This window comes from Vollenhovia emeryi, unplaced genomic scaffold (assembly GCF_000949405.1).
Source record: "Vollenhovia emeryi isolate VEMERY1.0 unplaced genomic scaffold, V.emery_V1.0 DF939127.1, whole genome shotgun sequence".
NCBI lineage: Eukaryota > Metazoa > Arthropoda > Insecta > Hymenoptera > Formicidae > Vollenhovia > Vollenhovia emeryi.
Window position 1 is genome coordinate 984,737 of NW_011967239.1, and position 19,694 is coordinate 1,004,430.

General features: G+C 47.2%; 1 protein-coding gene across 6 annotated transcripts in view; it reads left to right on the plus strand.

The window, feature by feature from the left end:
* Positions 1 to 19,694, plus strand: part of LOC105568772 (tyrosine-protein phosphatase 99A) — a 288,137-nt gene that overhangs the window by 196,656 nt on the left and 71,787 nt on the right. For all 6 annotated transcript variants that reach the window (XR_001009451.1, XM_012024688.1, XM_012024689.1 and 3 more), the window contains one exon: positions 14,056 to 14,179. Coding sequence is in view for 5 of the 6 variants with exons in the window: in XM_012024688.1 (XP_011880078.1) it covers positions 14,056 to 14,179 (124 nt within the window). In the remaining variant the exon portion in view is untranslated. The remainder of the gene's footprint in view (positions 1 to 14,055; positions 14,180 to 19,694) is intronic.

The following is a 19,694-nucleotide window of genomic DNA, read 5'->3' on the forward strand; positions in this document are numbered from 1 at the left end:
TTAAAGTGACGTTGCGCATACAATTACTTCTTTGCGTGTATAAAAAATTTCTTTAATACACAATGCTCAACTACAAATTACGCGCGCAAAGCGCGCGTTTTGTCTTTTCTAGTCAGTCAAAAAGCCCCATGCATCGACATATAGAATAGATCTGAGCGTGAGAAACACAGTAGGATATGTCTGTCTTTCTCTAATCTAGTCGACGCTCAGTTCATTCTATGTCGATGCATGGGGCTTTTTGATTGATTCTCGAAAAATTTTTATCCGACGACTCCTTACTCTAATTGATTTTAACATTGCCTTATTATCACGCTTTTGTTTGTCGATATGTCTGTCTCTCTCTCTAATGCAGTTGACGGTCAAAAGACGCCCCTACATTAAAGAGAGACAGGCATATCCTATACTGCGTTTCTCGGTCCATTTTTATATGTCGATGGTCCCATAACTCAGAAGGCCCGCATTCTACCCCGAAAGCGACTCTTCGCTCTGTAAAACGGCTAAAATGTTTCGAGGGAGGTTTAAGAGTCAGCGGGAGGGAAATTGAGAAAACAAATTTCGTAGAAATCCATTCTAGTCCCGACATATCGCTTAACGCTATTGTCGCCAGCCATTTACGTTGGTTAACGCATCCGGCTTGCACGCAATTAATCAGGAGTTTATCATTCGGTAGAAGCAGGCAAGCAGCAGCGAAGTTTCGAGTGGATGTTAAGCTTGACATGTTCTAAATATCATTTGTACCGTTTATTGGGTAATTAGCACGATACGCCGAGGTTCATCGTTTGTCGTGCGCGCAGGCGGCCGTCGCTCATTTCGTGTTGCATTCACGACGTTAACTCGCACGTAAGTGCCTAGGCACGAATCCCCTCGCACGCGAGTCAAGTTAAAAATTACGGCTCGCACACACCCACCCTTTGTTCCGCCGCGCCCGTACGATCCGACTTTCGCGCCGCCGATGCGTCAATTTCGCCCGACCGATCCGTTAATTTCGATCTTGAACGTGCGATACGACGAGGAGGGCCGGAAAGTTTCCGATACATTAGCGAGAAAGTTAAGAGCGCGTTCGATGCCGGTACGCAAGACTTGTCTGGAGATAACGAGATCTATATATGGCGTCGGATTGTTTTCGCGAAATAATAGAAAGACATTTTTCCGGTAACATGCGGATATCGAGATGCTCGCAGCGAGTTTGCGCCAGCGCGCGTGGATCGATCGCCGCCGAGTGGATAAACAGCAGGTGGAGCATTACGATGACCAAGAGCCAGCAGTTTCAATAATATATATGGAAAATTGCCGAGTATTCTTGGTTCTCGTACGAGCGAAAAGTCTCGGCCGGATAAACGTTGATCCGTTTTTAGAAAAGAGCCTCGTTATTACCTCCGTACGAGCATTTTAATTCGATAGCCTCCTCCGGAGGAGGATATTACGGTCGTTGCTGAATCTTTCAGCCGCTATTAATCTTCCGCCTCGGATGTCGTAATTAATGCACAATATAAATAATTAATATTAATTCTCACGCACGCGCCGAAGTTCTCTAACGTTAATCACGTTTAGCGGAACGCCTTGCGGGCAATTATATATTATCCGTTTGCAAAGGCACCCTTTACGGATCCAGGCTATAGCGCGGATGAAACTCCCACATAAATTGTAAGCAGGATGCCACGTTGGTTTTGTATCTTTGGACCGTAGCAGAAAGTACCCTTGTACGAGCGTGCTTGGCGGAAGGTGCGAGAACAATCCGCCTTGTGCCAGACGATGTTTGTGCATCCGCAACTTTTAGAAGAGAGTATAAATCAAAAGCAAGACATTCTTTAGCCCCCGCGAGAGAGGGAGCGTCCTCTTACGCCAAAAATAAGCCACTCGCATCTTTCTTTCTTTCCTCCCTTCTTTCCTCGCTCTCTGCGTGGTCGAACGCGCGCGCGCGCGCCCGCCGCAAAATACCGTCCCGATATATATTATCTTCCGTATAAATTTCACCCTCGCTTTCTTTCCTGGCGCGTCCCGCTCTCCCCCGCGTCCACCGTTTACCGTGTTCCTTCCTCGCGGTGGCGATGCTTTCTTGCGCAATGAAAGTCTACGCGCTCGTCGTCGACGCGGACAAGTCCGTGGGTGCTCGACACGAGTAGTCGCGCGAGCGTCAAGAAAAATCGTCCCGTGCTGTCGCGCAAGACACGGTACATTGTGACAGATTAATACTGACAGTGGGAGGGAGGGGGGGGGGGGAGAAAGAGAGATAGAGAGACAAACAGATAGACATAGAGACAGACAGACAGACGGACAGAGAGTCAGACAGATAGACAGAGAGAGAGATAGAAAGACAGTCAGAGAGAGAGAAAGAGCCTGCGCTCGTTGATATGTAAATTCGCGTACGCGCGCGTAATGCAGCGGCTGGATCGCGGCGGAAATAGTATTAGCGCGTTCGTGACCGGATCCAACTGCAATGCCTGTGGATCGTGCAAATATCGCGCTCTCGTGCGTCTTTATCTCGCGCGCGAATCGGAGGAGGATAATGGCGCGATTACGGCGCTACATCACGGCCAATTCACCCGCGTGACGTTAATTCGAGGAAAGACAAATGACAGAGGGCCGCCACGTCCTCCGACCGAAGCCGAAACTTTCCTCATAATATCCGGGCTAATGAAACCGCGAGCAGCGAGGATGATCCCTGTACACGCGTCTGCGTGCGTTACAAAAGAGAGAGAGAGAGAGAGAGAGGGAGAGAGAGTATGTGCGATAGCCTTCGGCTGCAACTACCGGAAGCTGCTGATCGTCCCGACGCCAGCTTCTACCCCGGCCAGGCCGCCTCGTCGCTTTGGCAAATTTCCACGGCGGTCTACGCGTTATCTTACGTCTCGAGATAATTGTTTCCTACGGCTGGGTATTACGGCAAACGACGTGGCTCGTGTCGACAACGCTGAAATTCTTTGCGCGAGACCATCTCCGCGGAAGCGGAACGAACGCGGGCGTTTTACGTCGCGTAATAAACGTCACTGTGACGCCCGCGACAGTCACGTGGAGGCTCCGTCACGATTTTCATATTTAGTTCTCATTACGGCGCCGAGGGTCTCTTTCGCGTCACGGTTATTGTACGTTTCTGTATTTCTCGCTAACCGCCGACGCTGATTGTAGACGCGAGGCAGCGAGAAAGCGGAAAAATTTGCAGTCCCGGCGCGAAAAATAAACGATATTGCTAAACGATAAACGTTGCGACTGCTAAATTACGCAGTTGTAAAAGCACGACCGTCGCGTAATGCAGCTCACGTTAAATTCTCTTCGCTCGGCCGCATGTCGTTTCGCGTCGGGAGGTATTATATTGAATAATTTAATAAATCGTTGTAATTTAAAACGCGAAAGCGACAGTGCGGCGCACTTTCATTTTATTCCCGCGCGCGCCGGCCGGTATGACGCACACGGCCGCCCGCGCGCGTATGTGCGTGTCGTGAAAAAATAATGATTGGAGCGAGCATCGAATATTTTACATCGCGATCGCTTCGGTGCACAGCGGCAACTTGTTAATCGGCGGCTCCATCAAAATCGCCGCCGATAGCTGTCGCGTCGCCGCCCAGATTGATAATTTTACGTGTCGTTAGGCCAATTCGTACAGGCCCTGTCTCTCCGAAAGCTCGGCCGGAAAACTCAAATTGCTTTCGAGATGACGGTAGTTCGCGCTCCCCGGTATCCCCCCGGGGGTTCCCGGTTGGAGCTTCCGGAAATCCGCGCTTGGTAAATTAAGGAAAATATGGATTCGCAAAGCGGCGGCGTCTCGGTCGACGCGTGAGTTCACTCGGGCGTACCGAACAATTCCTCCTTTGGCAGACTCCACGGTGCGCCGGGGCGAAAAATTGTAACAGTATGTTATCGCGAAAGTGCGCGCAAAGGTTTTTGTCGTATACATTTCCTCGCGTGCAAAAACACGGGATGCGCGGAATTGCATCGCACAGCGCGAAGAAGCGGCACGGGATCCCGCGAGATTTTGGAGAAGCCCTTTACGCAAAGGGGCGCCCGCGATTTCTCGTAAAACTGCGTTAGGCCGCGCACTTCAGGTCGTACTCCCTTTTTGTAACATTGATTATATTTAGGCTGCGATTTCTCCTAGACAACGCGTAATTAAATTTCGCTCTCGGCGATCTGTAATTCGCGTAAAAAGTGACCAATGGACGTGATTTGATATTTTAACAATTATCTGGCATTTTTAATAATACAGAAAATTTATTGCGAAAAGTATTACCTCAGCCACGGTTTGAACCTGGACTTCCCTACACTCTAGGCGGGCGTCTCATCAATTCGATCACTGAGACATGTGGTCATATTTATCGCAATAACAGTATAAAGATGTTATCCTCGCGTCTATTTTTCGTCTTTAAACTGTACTCCGGTTCGGGTGGTCGACAGTACACAGAACTGTCGATACGCGATTTTTAAGTATCCACTTTCCTCCTTTCGTTCGCCAATTACGTGGAAACACCACGTTTGAGGTGTCTTGATTTTATTATTTATTAATCGGTGACAGAAACAGCTGTTTATTAGGATGCTTTATTCTCCACCGCGTTATCTAACGCACGGGAGTAATAAAAAAGGTGCGATTGTCGCGCTTAAAATAACAATAGATTATAAGTGCGTGAGAGAAGAGAATATACATAATGATGAAAATGCAGCGTGGGAGGTGAATTTTCCCGCGGCAGATCAACATAACAAATCGCTGCCTATACGTCGTCCGTTCCCCAGGAGAGAGGAAGATTGCACTCGAGATTTTTAGTATAATTAACGCGGGCGCAATGAAAGAAATGTCGCAAATGAATCTTGTTACTTGCCACGGAAGTATGGCGAATTCCATATAAATCTGCTGCCTCGGAATAAAAAGTAATAAACGTAGGGTCTGACGTCCGTAGCAGTCGCGTTATAATTGAATTAAATGGTCATACTTTTGCCGAAGGGCGGACGGGATTCTTGCCTTTTATATATTCGTCCCGGGTAAAACTTAAAATATTAACTCGAAAATGTAAAATACCGACGTCTCGATTTACATACGCGTGTTAATCCCGGGCCGAGACGGGTGTCACAGAATTAACGTCACCGACCGCCCTGCGTCGCATCGGCGCCGTTGCACCGAACTGAGATTGAATAATTCCCCGCGAGAATTCAGTCAAGCGAATTACGCTCCGGGTTCTTGCGACGGAAACTTACGGATTTTGCATGCGCGCGCGTTAAGTGGACGCGGATGTCCGCTGTGTTGCGCGGAAAACGCGCGCGGCCGCGGCGCTGGAACCTAATTATTTGGGCGCGAGCGCGGGCGCTTTCGTTTTTATCGATAATTCTATTATTTTCGCCCAATTTCTTTCTCTCGTCCCACGCCGCCAGACGTACAGTTCCAAAAGGTAAGCAAGAAACGGATCATTTCGCCTAACGTTTGTCTTTCCGCTTGAAGCCGCGCGCCGCGTACTTAGAACATCCGAGGCGCAAGTACAATATTTGCGCAAAGTATACGCCCCGCGTTTTCTTTCCACCCCTTCCCCCCTTTTTTTGTCTCCCCGACCGTGCCCAACGGCGCCGCGATATCGTTGCTACCCGTCTTGGTCGCCAAGCGGGGGCCGCGCGGGTAAACCGGCTCACGTATATTTTTGCGAGGGATTACAAATCCTCCCGGTAATTCTGTCTAAACTATTTGCGGACGGAATGTCCCGGCGTCACGCGCAAATAAACAATCCGCAAAACGCGAACGGGATCCTGATCCCTGCTCTCTCGGCGGCGGCCGCGTATCAGCCGGGAGGGCGCGGAAGGAAATCTGCCCGTAGATCTGTTCCGCCGGGCATTATCTCCGTCAAGATAAATTGACTGAAAATAAATTGATGAGAATCGAGATAACCTGTTACCACTTTGACGGAAATTCCGGCGAAGGGACGTATTCGAGCGAAATTTACACGAGCGAATATCGAGAATATCCCCGTCGATAGACAGCGCGCGCGCGCGCGAGAGAGAGAGAGAGAGAGAGAGAGAGAGAGAGAGAGGGAGGGACGTCCCTCGGCCACGGGAGGGAACGAGGCATCCTCTTCGATCGCCCCTTAATGCCGTGTTTTATATTCGATTAATTCCGTCCGGTTTCACGCGAGAGCGGTCGGCACAAGCGGCGGCGGCGGCCGCCAGTCAGCTTCCCGGCTGTCTTGGACCGAAATTTCAAATTCACCGAGTGTGTCGAGTTAAAATTCTGCCGATCCGGGGACGAGGGACCCGTATGTGTCGGGGGCGGTCGTTCCACCGTCGTGCGACCAGCGGAAAGCACGGCACGTATCTCCGCGCGGCGCTTTCTCGACGACAGCGTTGCGGAGGCCGGCTCGTCGTTTCGAGCACACGCGGTCTCGTGCCCAAGTAGACAGGCGGGCCCAGTGCGCGCGCTAATTTGCCGACGCTGTTTTTGATGGGGGATATTTACCGCTGCACCGAGCCCTCCGCCCTCTTTCCTCTCCGCTCCCTTGCCGTGGCGAAGGCACGTTTCAGCCCGGCTGGTGAAAGCAACGGCAGCGGCCCGCTGTTTCCGCGCCGGAAACCGCAGCCAAAATTCGAAATAAATAACGCGCCGGCGTGTCCGAATCGAATGCCGTATCGCAATCGCGTTATATACGGCCGGCGATCGTTCCGCCACGGCGATAAACCGTGTCGATCCCGTATATAGATCGGCGAGAAACAGACTGACGCCGTAATAGCCAATAATTGAAAATAAAGAGTGGGCCGATATCAAGACTGCAAGATTGCCACTAGATCGATTGTAATAGATACAAAGCGGACGGGCGGACGAGGGTGCCTTGTAAACCGAACAACGCCCCGGCCTTTTTGAATACCCGCGGCGTTGTTTAACGGCCGGGGTCGGCGTAGATATTCGATTCGATTAAAACGCTACGCGCAACGTTAGCGTCGCGTTATTCGTTGCAAGTAATTCGAGGCGTGATTAACGCAAACGGCGCTGCGCGTTCGCGCTGCGCGTTCGCGCGCCCCCCGTTTCGCCCACGGGAAATATCAAGTTGCCAATGTACTCTAGGGCCCATTTATCGATAAACATCATACACAGCCCACGTTGCTTCCGCATTTTGAGCGTGACCGCCGCCGCCGTCGCCGCGGTAAGCGCGATCGTGAAATTCCAACAGTGCGATCATGACGAAGTTATTCAGGTAATTCGGGGCACGCAGCGGGGCGCGGAGCGGCGTCTTGCGTTTATACGCGTTTTATGCGGCGTGATCTCGCCGCGTAATTCCCTCCGCTCGTAACGCGCGTGTAACTTCGGGCGAGGGGGAAGGGAGAAAGGGCGCGCGACAGTGGCAATCGCGCGCGAAGGATCCCCGTGGCGCGAACCTCGCGATCGGCGAGTGGGAAAAAAAAATTGCGCCGTCGTGTGTACTAAGGGCGGAAAATAAGCGGAAGCGGGAATTGGACGTTTCACTTAAAAAGCCGTAATGTAGCCGTATGGAAATTCTCGCGGAGGGCAAATTCACGCGACGACGACCGGCAGCGGCGTGTATGTACGTGTATATACGCGCGCGCGAGTGTCATGCGACCCTTTAAACCGTGCAACTTTTATACGAAATATTCCCCCTTTTTTTTATTTCTGCCATTGCATTACGAATTATTTCGCTGGATATATCGCGGAGAAGACGTACATACATATGTAGACACACACACAGACATATATAAATATATATATATATATAAATGTACTAGAGATGTACAAAGAAGGCCTGACAGCCGTACACATCTACGGCAGATATGTAGCTAAAATGCGAGTGTCCTCTCTGCCACGTATACACGTACGTGTACACCTCTATGTACGTATGTAAAGAAAAGCTGACAGCCGGAAGCGGAGAGGTAAAAATGGATGAAAACGAAGGAAGACGAAGGGAAACCCTTTCACCTTCGGGGGAGGGGCAGGGGGGGGAGGGAGAGAGGGCTTCAGTGTTTCCAAACGCACTCCTTGGAAACTGCCTTCTATTACGGCTCGTCGGTCCGGGCACCTGGGCCCGTCCTCTCGCACAAAGGACCACGCAAATCCACCGGCGGATCGAATCGATATCTCGTGCGGACGAGCGAGGCGGCAACAGCCAAGGTCTCGGGAATGGACGGCGGACCAATTTCGCGCGGGACATCTCGCGATTTTTCACTTTGCCCGCGCCTTCGTGCGCCCGTGATACCATTCTCGAACTAACGACGGCGACATGTCGGCCGCACAGGGAAAATATCGACGGTTGCTGCGACGCGGCGCGACACAATGCGCCCCGGGTATGATCGAGCGTGCATACTCGAGGAAAATCATCGTCGAATCTCGAGGGAAGCGTCGCGACCGCTTTGCACTCACGGAAAGAGAAGACAGCGACCCATTTTGGGGCACACAACTAGCAATCGAATTACTTTGGATTGTTCGTAACTCCAATCTTTCACGAATTTTACCCCGCGTAATCAAAAATCGCAATTAGCTATTTTATTTATAGCCAAGATTTTAAAGCATCACTAATCCATTCTCTCAATCAGTTCTGTCGATCGAGTAACGCAAAGATAATTTTCACTTAAGAGGCACTAGCCGAAATGTTAAGTTGCTTAACTACAAAAGAACGGTCAACAATTTTCCCAGAGTAGAGTCGCGAACAATCGAAATAATTGAATTACTAATTGTGGGCCCCAAAATCGGTTGCTAACTGTTTTTTTCACGCAGATCATTACGCAATCATTACACGCGCTCGCGCTAACAATATTCTATCTTCCGCTTGGCTCTAGAATAGTAGTTTAATTCCATTTTATTCCAACTTTGAAGATATTGCTGTCACTGCTGCCCTTTAGATAAATTGAACAGTTTTCTGCTGCTTTAAATAAGCTGTCATTTGAACGGGATATATACGTGCACTCGTACTATTTTAGAAATCTTTTCCAACTATTTTCTGAAGAATGAAGGTTGGAAAATAGGAACTAAGCTCCCTTTATTCGCGGCGTATAAGCCCTCCTTCTAAATATAAAACTTTTTAATTTCTCCGAGTCCATATTGATAAAAGTAATATTTTACTTAGGAGAGAATACTTCTTTCTCTCGCTCTTACGATAAAGCGCTTACGTGCAATTTCAAAGTAATACCTAAGTAAACGGGATTTTTTTTCTCAACTTTCCATCGCAATCCTAACGCCGCCAGGTTCGCCGGCGGAGTCACCGTTAGCGTCATCGTCCGCGATGCACTGCCGATTCCTCGTGCGGCCGGAAGAAAGGAAAGGATTTAATCAGGCCGGGGGGGTCGCATTAATCCCGTCACAATTAAGTAAAGTGCTAATTACGCCGATGACGTCGGCGCGAAGGGAACCTGCGCGTCACGAGTAGGCGGAAACGGGAGTACAGTTAATGGTCGAATACCGAGTTTTAACGGTGAAACGGGGTGAGAGATATTTACGTGGGAGCCATATGGTTGAGCAAGGCAAAACAGTTCTTAAAATGACGCTCGTAAATTCCGCTAAACGCGCTCGTAGAAATTTATATTCTACCCGCCGTAAGAGAGGGACGACGTGGCCGTCCTACGGTGCATACGCGCGGTTATCCCGGCATGCACCACGAGTACACGCGCCCCGGGCCGCCCCCCGTATCGGTCACTCCGTCCCCCGTAACGGGAAATACCTTGAACAATTAATTTCATTGCAGGCTACCCGCCTAGTTCTTAGCTTGGAAAAAGAAACCGTCGCGTAAATTCAACCGAGTTTTAACTCGTTACGTTGAGACTTAATTAGTCACCTCACGTACCTGTTTTGCATACTTCAGTTTACGTTCCGGTAAAGATTTAACACGAAAAATATCGCCCCGGGAGATACGCTCGCGCCCGTGCAAACGCATCGAGATCGTCTCGATTGTCCGGCCGCGGCCCGCCGCGAATTGTCCGCCGCGAAAACACTTGGAAGCGGCCGTCATTATTTTATCACGTAATTACCGTCCGCAACCGGTTAAAAAGGATAAGCGATAAATTTTTCACTTTGCGGAGAGTTCAAGCACGGTCGCTGCTCCGCGCGAGAGGCAAACGACCAGGGGATCTATAAACATTCTACGGGATTTATAAGCGTTTCATTTCCCCCGGGGGGGCGAGTCGTTTGAATATTGCAAAACGCTAAGTGTAGGAATCTGTATAACGAGACTCGCACGCGCGTCCAGCCCGCACGGTTTTACTTTGCCGCACGTCCGTCGGTGGCTTTGTGCAACGCAACGCGCTCGACTTGCGGCGCAGATAAAGAAACGTCCACTGTTGACCCCGTAAAGCAGAGAGCATGAATTATTAATGAAAGGCCGCAACGCACGACGGGTGGTAGAGCGATGCAGCGGCGCGTACCCTGTTTAAATGGTATAGAATTAATGGGCAATCGGGAGAGAAAGAGAGAGAGAGAGAGAGGTGTGTGCATGCGGGTGCACGCGCGCGCGCGCGCGCGTGTGTCTGTGTGTGTCTCGTAATCTCTGCTCCGGAGAAAATTAACGCAAAGACTCGCAATTGATTTTAATTTCTTCCTATTGAATATCGCGTGCACTTCTTTGCCGGGATGGAAAGTAGGAACTGACGAGGCAATCGCCACGCACAATAGAGCAAAAGGGAAACGAGAGGGAAAAAAAAGGGCCTTTGTCTCGCGATACAATTAATCTCGCGTTCAAAATCATAAAAGCTTGAATCGCGACGAGAAAAGCAGATTCAGCCGTGCATGTCGATGTCTTTGCGCGTGTGCGGCGCAAAGTTTAGGTGAAATGTAAAAGTTTCGTGTAAGTAGATTAACAAGTGCTATAATATCAAGAAAAATACTCGAGGAAACGGGGGATGTGTCGGTCGGCTACACAGAAAGGTCAAAACTTGCGAAGAGAAATATTTTCCCGCGGCAAGAGAGAGTTGATTCGCCCCGGATCTTGTTTGTTTCACGTATTCTTCCGCTTGAGCAAAGAAAAACCCGATAGCCACTCAAGACGCGCGTAATGTGCTGCCCTCCCGCCTCCTCCCCGCTTTTCTTTTCGTTTACCAACCGGAAACGCTATGTGAAATTAATAATTCGCGAACGACGGCTTCACAGTAAATCTCATTTATTCCGTTTCCACGCCTTTGAATTTTCCCCCCGTTATATCATCGCGCGGAAATGCAGGCAGGTACGCGAAAAGCACGCGGATTGCAAACGAGATAACATTATAAATAAAAAAAAGGGGCGCAGTTTATTCAAGAGTCCAATATAACGAGTTTTTATTAATTATAGGACGACTGCGCGTGGATTTTCATAAAGGAAGACAATAAGCGCGGGCAACGTCTGTGTAACGCTCGTCGCGAGCGGCGGCGCTTTCGCGCGGCTTCATTGATGTTTATTATTACTTTTGTTCTTAAATATTTATTTCTTACATATTCACAACGTACCGCTCGTATTTCGTTGCCGATAGAGAAAACGACTCGCGACAAACTTTAGCGCGCCGAAACAATTGTATTCTTATTTTAAGAATATTTCACTTACTTTTATAATATTTCACTCTAAAATAAGCGCTGAAAGTGTTGTCTTAATTTAAGAGAGGAATCTTCTAAACAGGATATTCTTATCGGACATTCTTATTAGATATTCTTGATGTATGAGAATATACACTAAACAATGCATTTTTCTGTTATGTTGTTTAATATTCGGGATCATTAATAATCTTTTATTAATTATTATATTCTTAATTTAAGAAGATATTCCAAAAAACATGATGTTAAGAAGGAAATATTCTTCCTCATTAAGTAAATCTATTTGGAGAATTTGTAAAGTATACATTTCAAGAATACAATTTTTTCGGTGTGCGCGCACACATATCTCCGCGCGATCGAATTAATTAAATATTATCGAGATTATCGTCGAGTGACGCACCGGACAGACGTAAATTGCATAGACAAGTGCGCGTTCAGTCACGTAAAAGTTATGCCGGTTAATGCAGCGAGAATAAATTGGGCACGTATTAATTGCGCGGACAAGTGCGCATTTAATCACATAAAAATCACACACAAGCTAATGCAACGAAATAAACGGTGAATTAAAATGTCTCGTTATATAACTTTTCTGTCATATCGAGTATCATATCGAGTCATATTGAGCAAATACAAATTGCGCGGACAAGCGCGCATTTAATTACGATAAAATCACGTAAATTAACGCGACTGATACGTAAATTAGCGACGCTAAATATACAACGTTTCATAGCTCCGCGCCCGGTCGGCGCGCGAATTCAATACTTAATATCGGGCCGGGGGCCATTGTACGGTAGTCGTGTAATTCATGTAAATCAAGTGCCGCGCGTAGAACTTCTGCGTTACGAAATTTTTCTCGGCGCGGGTGTCACGGCGTGCGGTAACGGCGGGCATAAACGGCGGGGGTGCAGCCGCGCGACGTCGGCGGCGGCGGCGACGTAAAGGCCGCGCGGAGCGAGGTCAGAAAAGACGACTCCATCCTGAGAGGTTGGAGGTCCCTGCTCTCATTTATGATCTTATGCAACGTGCGCGCAATGTTATATTTCGCCGCGCCGCACGCCGGTGCATATTAAACGCCCGAGCCTTATCCGATGCGGCCGCCGCGCCGCGGCGCAGAGAGCGTGATCGGTGTTTCCTCCTCCTTCGCGCGAATAACTTCGGCGAGAGAAGAGTCTCGCGGAGGTGTTATTCTCCTCCCGGTTGTATTCAACCAGTACGTCACGTTTACGAGTGCCAGCCTCGGATATACGCTAATATTTAACAAGCGAAATTGCAGATGAAGTTCCAAGAACTTGCAAACTAGATAACATTTTTATTATTTAACTTGGGTTTTTACACGAATTAACTTCTCGAACAAGGCAATGCCATGCTTCTTGGTTTTATCAATGACGCCCGCTCGCACGGATCTTGCCTCGGACGATCTTTCTCGTGATAAAAATATGGTTATCGCGCAAAATTGCCTCGCGTTCGACTTTTCCATAATGAAAGCTGGATCTGAGGTTTAATTACCAAACTGTCAAAGCGAACGAAAACCAATCAAGTCAGGTATACCTTCGTGAATACGTAGCATCTTGCACAGAGTGCTAATTTATAATCATATAATTAAACCCGGTTGTATATTAATTTTTAACGATTTACCTTCGTATAGATTTTCATTTCGTATTATCGTGAATCAATTTAAACGTATTCGCGTTCAGAAAAAGGTTACGCTTTGATTTCTGTATTGAATCGATCTAATCATAAATTTTGTTATACTAGAAATTTTTTATACAATCACTTAATTATTAATTTGCATCAATTAAGTTGAGGTTTAATTACCGATCGGTCAAAGCGAACGAAAACCAATCACGTCAGGTACACCTTCGTGATTATGTAGCATCTTGTATAGAGTGCTAATTTATAATCATATAAATTAGACCCGGTTGTATATTAATTTTTTACAATTTACTTTCGTCTAGATTTTCACTTCGTATTATCGTGAATCAATTTAAACGTGTTCGCGTTCAGAAAAATGTTACGCCTTTTCTGTATTGAATCGATCTAATAATTAATTTCGTTATACAATCAGTTAATTATTAATTTGTATCGATTAGTCAAATGTGCTTCTATGTGCAACAATTTCTTATACATTCGAGCTGTTTATTTAAATGAGTAACGTAACGCCGATTGAGAGCTGTCGACACAATCGGTAAAACACCGCGAGCAAGTTTCTATCCCGTGACAAGAAGATATTGAATACCATAAGTATTCGCATATAAGGGTTGTTATACGTTTGCGTCGATACCGGATGCAAACGCCCGTGAGAAATATTCAAACTACGTGACTCGAACTTTGGGCAAAATAAATTTCAGCTTAAGGAATTGAAGCGAGTTAGCGTCGGTGCCCGTAAACGTGTCGCGTCCCGTACCAGCTTCTGTAACTACTTGAAAGTAATGTCTTCCCTGAGTAGCCGGCGCATTGTGCGCGCAGGCTACACTCGTTCTGGTTAATAATCGCGGAAAGTGTACGTGGCCCGCGGCGAAAATGACCGGACGGTCTCGCCGCGGCCGCGAGTTTGCCGGTCAGTGTTACAGTTGATAAAATTTCTGCTTTCAGATGTGCCCGATCCACCGGAACGACCGCTTGTCATAAGTTACACGTCCAAAGCCGTGAATATATCGTGGGCACCCGGCGTTAATTCCCACAACACTCCAATTTCGCAGTACGTCATCTACACCCGGTAAGTCCGTTAAATATTGACTCGCGAAAAAGCCCCTCCGTTGCTCGGGCCAGCTCGCCGATCTCGCGCGCGACGAATTGACTCGGATAACTCCGATGTCGCAAATATTGTATTAAAAGCGTGGCTGCTTAAAAAGAAAATGGAGCGAGATGGAAATCGATGTGAGAAATTGACGTTCCTTCCAGCGAACGTCGTCGCGAGCCCTTGCGCACATAGAGATGCGAAGATTAAAGTGAAAAATTAACTCAATCGATTTAACTAAGGGCACCTCTTTCCCCCGTAATGTCATTTAGGAGTTACGCCGTGACGTCAGTCACTAAACTTTACTGTTGATTTCCACGACGTGCCACTGTCGCTTTCTCGTCAAGTCGAGCAAATTGCCGCGCCGAAGTGAATTAACGTCGCTTTTTTTCCCGGGGAGAAACATTTTTTTAATGGAGGGGAGGGGGGGATAGGAGAAAAAAAATCGGAGCGCCCGCGGGATACGCCCGGAAATAGCTCGGTCTACGCCCGAGTAGATCTCGGCCCGATTATCTTACGGGGTACGGCTGGTGGGCGCCGGGGCTCTCGTGGCCCTCTCCCGCGGAGGCGGTGGAAGAAGAAACGGATAAAATAAAAGGAATTACCGTGGATAAGAACCGCGGTGTCGATAAGCACCCTTTGTTCTATGCCGCGTCTCTCGGCTCCCGTTATCTCTCCCTTCTGCTCCACGACCCGTTCCGCCGCTCGGTCCCTTGACCCCGCGACCGACTTTCGCGTTTCCCATCGCTGCGACATCTCCTTTTCGTTTTCCCACCAATTTCCCCTTCGATGCCGCCGGTAAAGCCAAAACTACCGGCGCTGCAATATATACGTCGTATTAGAAAAAAAAGATGTAAAAACGCCCGGGATAGCGCATAAAACTGGAAAAATATTTCCGTACTATTGTGTGGTATATAAACAATATAATATATACAGCGAAAACTATACACGCGGACGTACTCGCGGCGTTGCGTTCCGCAAAACTGCCGCGGGTATGGAAATTGCGAATGCGAAAAGGAAGAATATATTGAAAGATTAAGGTTAAATAAAATGAAAATATACGCGAAACGCTGAAATAAAGAGCGTAGTTTGCGACCTTTACACCTTTTCCCCTTAATTTCATCTTAAATTGAAATTTTACAATTAATTCTTAGGACTATGCGTTTCGTGGGCGAACATTCCTCGGTAGGGAAATGCACTTTCCGATTGAAAGGGATAAAAAAAAGCACGAGTCATTCCTCCGTTTGTTTGTTATTGTATTATTTTCGTTAATTTCTCCGGGAGTAATTTTCTCGAATCCGAAAGAAAGATCGCGAGTATTAAATCCACAGGAATGAATAACGAGAGATTCAATCAGGACATTTTCCTTCTGCACACACTGACAAACAATTTTCTTAAACTAAGTGAATAGATTTACTTAAGACTATTTTTTTTACTGAAGTAAATAAAAATACAAAATTTCAAGTGAATCTATGCATTGTATTAAGTAAATTAATTTAAATCATTACATTTTCTGTGCTCGAATAAAGATTTCACGAGATATAGAATACTATTTGTTAAATGAACTAATTGTTTTTGTAAAATAAGAAATTCAATGTTCTTCGCTGTGAAAATTACGTCTTGGCAAACATTTTACAGAATTAAAATAAAATTTTCGTAATTTAAATCATCTATTCTTTGACATTTAATAAATACTTAAAGCAATGCGTGTTTTAAATTGATTAATAATTTTTTAATTTAAGTTAATAAGCTATTAGGAGCCACCTAATGAATCGTTTTCTTGAGCAAAGTAATATGTTTTTTAATTAAGAGATTTTGTTTATCAATGCAGCCTAGCACACGTATACGTTATAATTAACCTTTCCCGCGCAATGAATAGAGACGTCTGGACCTATTATTTCGGGGTATTATCTTCGTAACAAAAATCTGTTGTTGCTCTCTTCATGAATTTTGGCAAGTATTCAGCGGTTTTAAAGACTCGGTCGACGATATATTCTTATACATATATATATATATATAATAAAGCCAAGCCTAGCAAAATTGCTCTCCATTGAGCGCTAGCGATATATTTGTGAGCCTGTGCCTCGACCAGCTGTGAGCACTCGGCGCGTTTCAACCCGACCGTACCAAAAGGGTTAATTTGCACGATGGTCGTCATCGAAACGCTCGCCGCGTTTCGATTTCGATGTAACGGTGAGTTAATTTGAGTGATGCACTGTACGCTCCCGCTCGTACCTTCGCCCTATCTTTGAAGAGCGAGAGAGAGGGAGAGAGAAAAAGGAATAAAAATGTCGGTACAGTTTTATTATTAAATCCTCACATCGCCGGACGTTCATTTCGCTACGCAACGCGGAGCATCGCGGTTCCCTCGTTCCCTGGAAGGCGAACGCGCGCTCGAGACTACGAGCGGATGGAATTCTTAATCAAGTTTCCATTTTCTTTCTTTTTTCCGCCCCGGTGTCTCAACCGCCCGGCTGCCGCCGCCCCGCGCTCGCGCGCACGCTTTCTTCCCTTTCTTCCGGTCGCGGAGCAGACAAAACCCCGAGAGTAGAAGTTGTAGGAAATAATATATCAGTCGGTGTCGTTATGGTCGCCGAATATTGAAGTTTCGCCCCGCGAACCATTTCGCCTTGCCGCTCGGGCTGGCAGGCCCTTTCAGAAAACTATCGTAATACCTCATAGAACTTGGAAAATATTAGTTTTATAATAAAGTTCGATCGAACTTCGTTCAGCCGCGAAAGAGAGAGAGAGGGAGAGGGAGAGCCCTCGCGGACAGGCTGCACAGTCGTTCCGTTCGAAGATTATTAATCTTGGCGGAAATCAACCGCCGTTTTGACGAGGTCCTCCTTGCAATGGCATCTCGCCGACCTTCCGGCTGGAAATGATGTCGACACGCGGCCGATGCTGCCTCCCGACGGTCGTAATCACGAGCCCTCCCGGGGCACGAGCGATAAAACGCGCATGGAAAAATGCCGGATTGTTATTACGCAAGAATCGCGGAAGGATATATAACGCGCGCTTTGTTTTCCCCGTGACGCGCGGGGAAACATCGGAGAACATCCGTAAGTTACGGAAGTGCGCGGCGCGCGCGTCCACTTTCGACGTGTAACCGGGGGCCACTCCGGCAATTCAGCAGCCATTTGCAACATGTGTTCGGATTAAAAAACATTTGCGAAGCCTAAATGTATATACGCGTCATACACGGGGAAACACGTTTTCAATTTGCCGCTGCAACGTGCATTCCGTGCAAACGGGCGGCGTATTCGGACAGCATCCGGCCGTCGGGCGCGCCTCCTCTCCTCTCCTCGCCTCTCTCTCACGCTCTCCGTCCCTCCGGGCCCCACGTCGCCGATCATTTATCTCCGTAATATCAGAAAAGTGGCGAGGAATAAATGCCGCGACCGCGTTTATTAGACGGGACGGACTATCGATCTTAGTGTGTTAGGTGTCCCCCGTGGGCGGCCGATCAATTTCCCGGGATTCCTCCGCTTAATCTTCCCGCGTTTTGTTAAACGTATTAAAATGGAATTCCAATTTCGCGCGCAAGCCCACCGACACCGAGGGCCGCCCGCGCGCGCGCGCTCTCGGTTACGGCCCGGCGATCGTTGCACGATCCGCGAGTTTTAATTACTTTTGTCTCGCGCGCGTACTCATGTGCAGTCGGCGCCCGCTTCTCGCGGACCCGATTTCCGGCGAGGATCGACTTTCAGTCTCGCGACGGGATAAATCGTGGGAGGGCCTTTTCAACTTTTCACAAGCAGGGCGAAAGCTGCAGGCACTCAACGTGCATTTAACGAGCGTTAAATGAGTATTTCATTGCACGTCGCGCGAATAATAGCCCGGGAAACGCTTTAGTTTTTGCCGGACACTTTCATTAAATTCGACGATTAAATTTGATGTAGTACAAAGAGCGCCGTCTCGCCGACATCGCCGGCATCGCGGGATGTTGTATCCTGCATATAAAAGTCCAGATTTCCCAATGGGGGGAAAGCAGGAGGGTTAATTTTCACGGGGGGGGAGGGGGAGGGGGAAGCCGTGTCGTTTATACGTTCGTACGGCGCTCCTCAAAGACACTTGCCGGACTTATTTCCAATTTCATAAGCTGCAACTATCTTACAAGAAATGTTTCAGAGGTAGGAAACAGATGTGTAATATATATACGCTCTCAGAAATATTGCGTTACTCGTGGTAGCTTTATACGTTCGCGCAACGCCAGGGGATAGACGCCCGTCGAAAAATCCCGCTTGAATTAACAGCAGCTTCTCTGGGGGAAAAAGAAAGACAGCAACCCATTTTGGGGCCCACAATTGGTAATCGAATTATTTGGATTGTCCGTAACTCGTAATCTTTTACGAATTTTTTACCCCGCGTAACTAAAAACTCGCAACTAGCTATTCTACATCCAAGATTTTCAAGTGGCACCAATCAATTCTCTCAATTAGTTCTGTCGACAGTAACGCAAAGATAATTTTCACTTAAGAGGCACTAACCGAAATGTTAAGTTACTTAACTACAAAAGGAACGGTCAAAAGTTTTCCCAGAATACTCTGGGGAAGAAAGACAGTTAGCGACCCATTTTGGGGCCCACAATTATAGTAATTGAATTATTTGATTGTAGTTAAGCAACTAAACATTTCGGTTAGTGCCTCTTAAGTGAAAATTATCTTTGCGTTACTGAATATCGACAGAACTAATCGAGAGAATTGATTAGTATTATTTTAAAAAATCTTGGATAAGTTTATTGAATATAAATCTTTTAAATAGTTGGCACCACTGTGTCTATATGGTTGCTATTACCAATATTATAGTAATAATTGTTATAAAAATGATATTCCTGACTATAATTATTTTACTATGCAATTATGGAAAAATACTAGATATTTTTCTATCAGTGTAACTGTCTTCTTTCCAGAGTTAAATCCCAGCTTGGTGAATAACGCACTAATGTGTATAACGAATATTGCCAATACTTATTAAGGGATTTATACACCCTTCCTCTATCTCGTCTCTCTACTCTCAGATATCGGAGAAAGACTAACGGCGTACAACGTTATCTCTTTCCGCCAAAGACCGCGGATTAAATGCAGCGTATCAGCTCGAGTCGGCCTCGAGTGAAAGTCTAGAATAAGTGAGCAGGATTAATTAAGACTAGCGCAAACGCGACCCAACATAATCGGCCGACGTTAAACTCCGTGCCTTAATTCCGGGGCCGTAAACTGTTCTTCGCAGCGTCGCGAAAGGTAATGCGAGATACGTGACGTCGTTGATCACGCCGTCGAAACGCCGCCTGTAGATCTCGTCGCGCTCTACCCCAATCCCGCGTCCTTTCCCGGGCCATTACTGGGGACGAATTTCGCAGCTGACGCCGGATTAAGAACTCGAACGTATGAAAAACTCCTTGCACTTGCCGAATATATAATTTCAACGTTGACCCCGGGCCGCTTTTACGAGATCACGTATATATGTTTGGATAACGGATGCCCGGATTAATTCA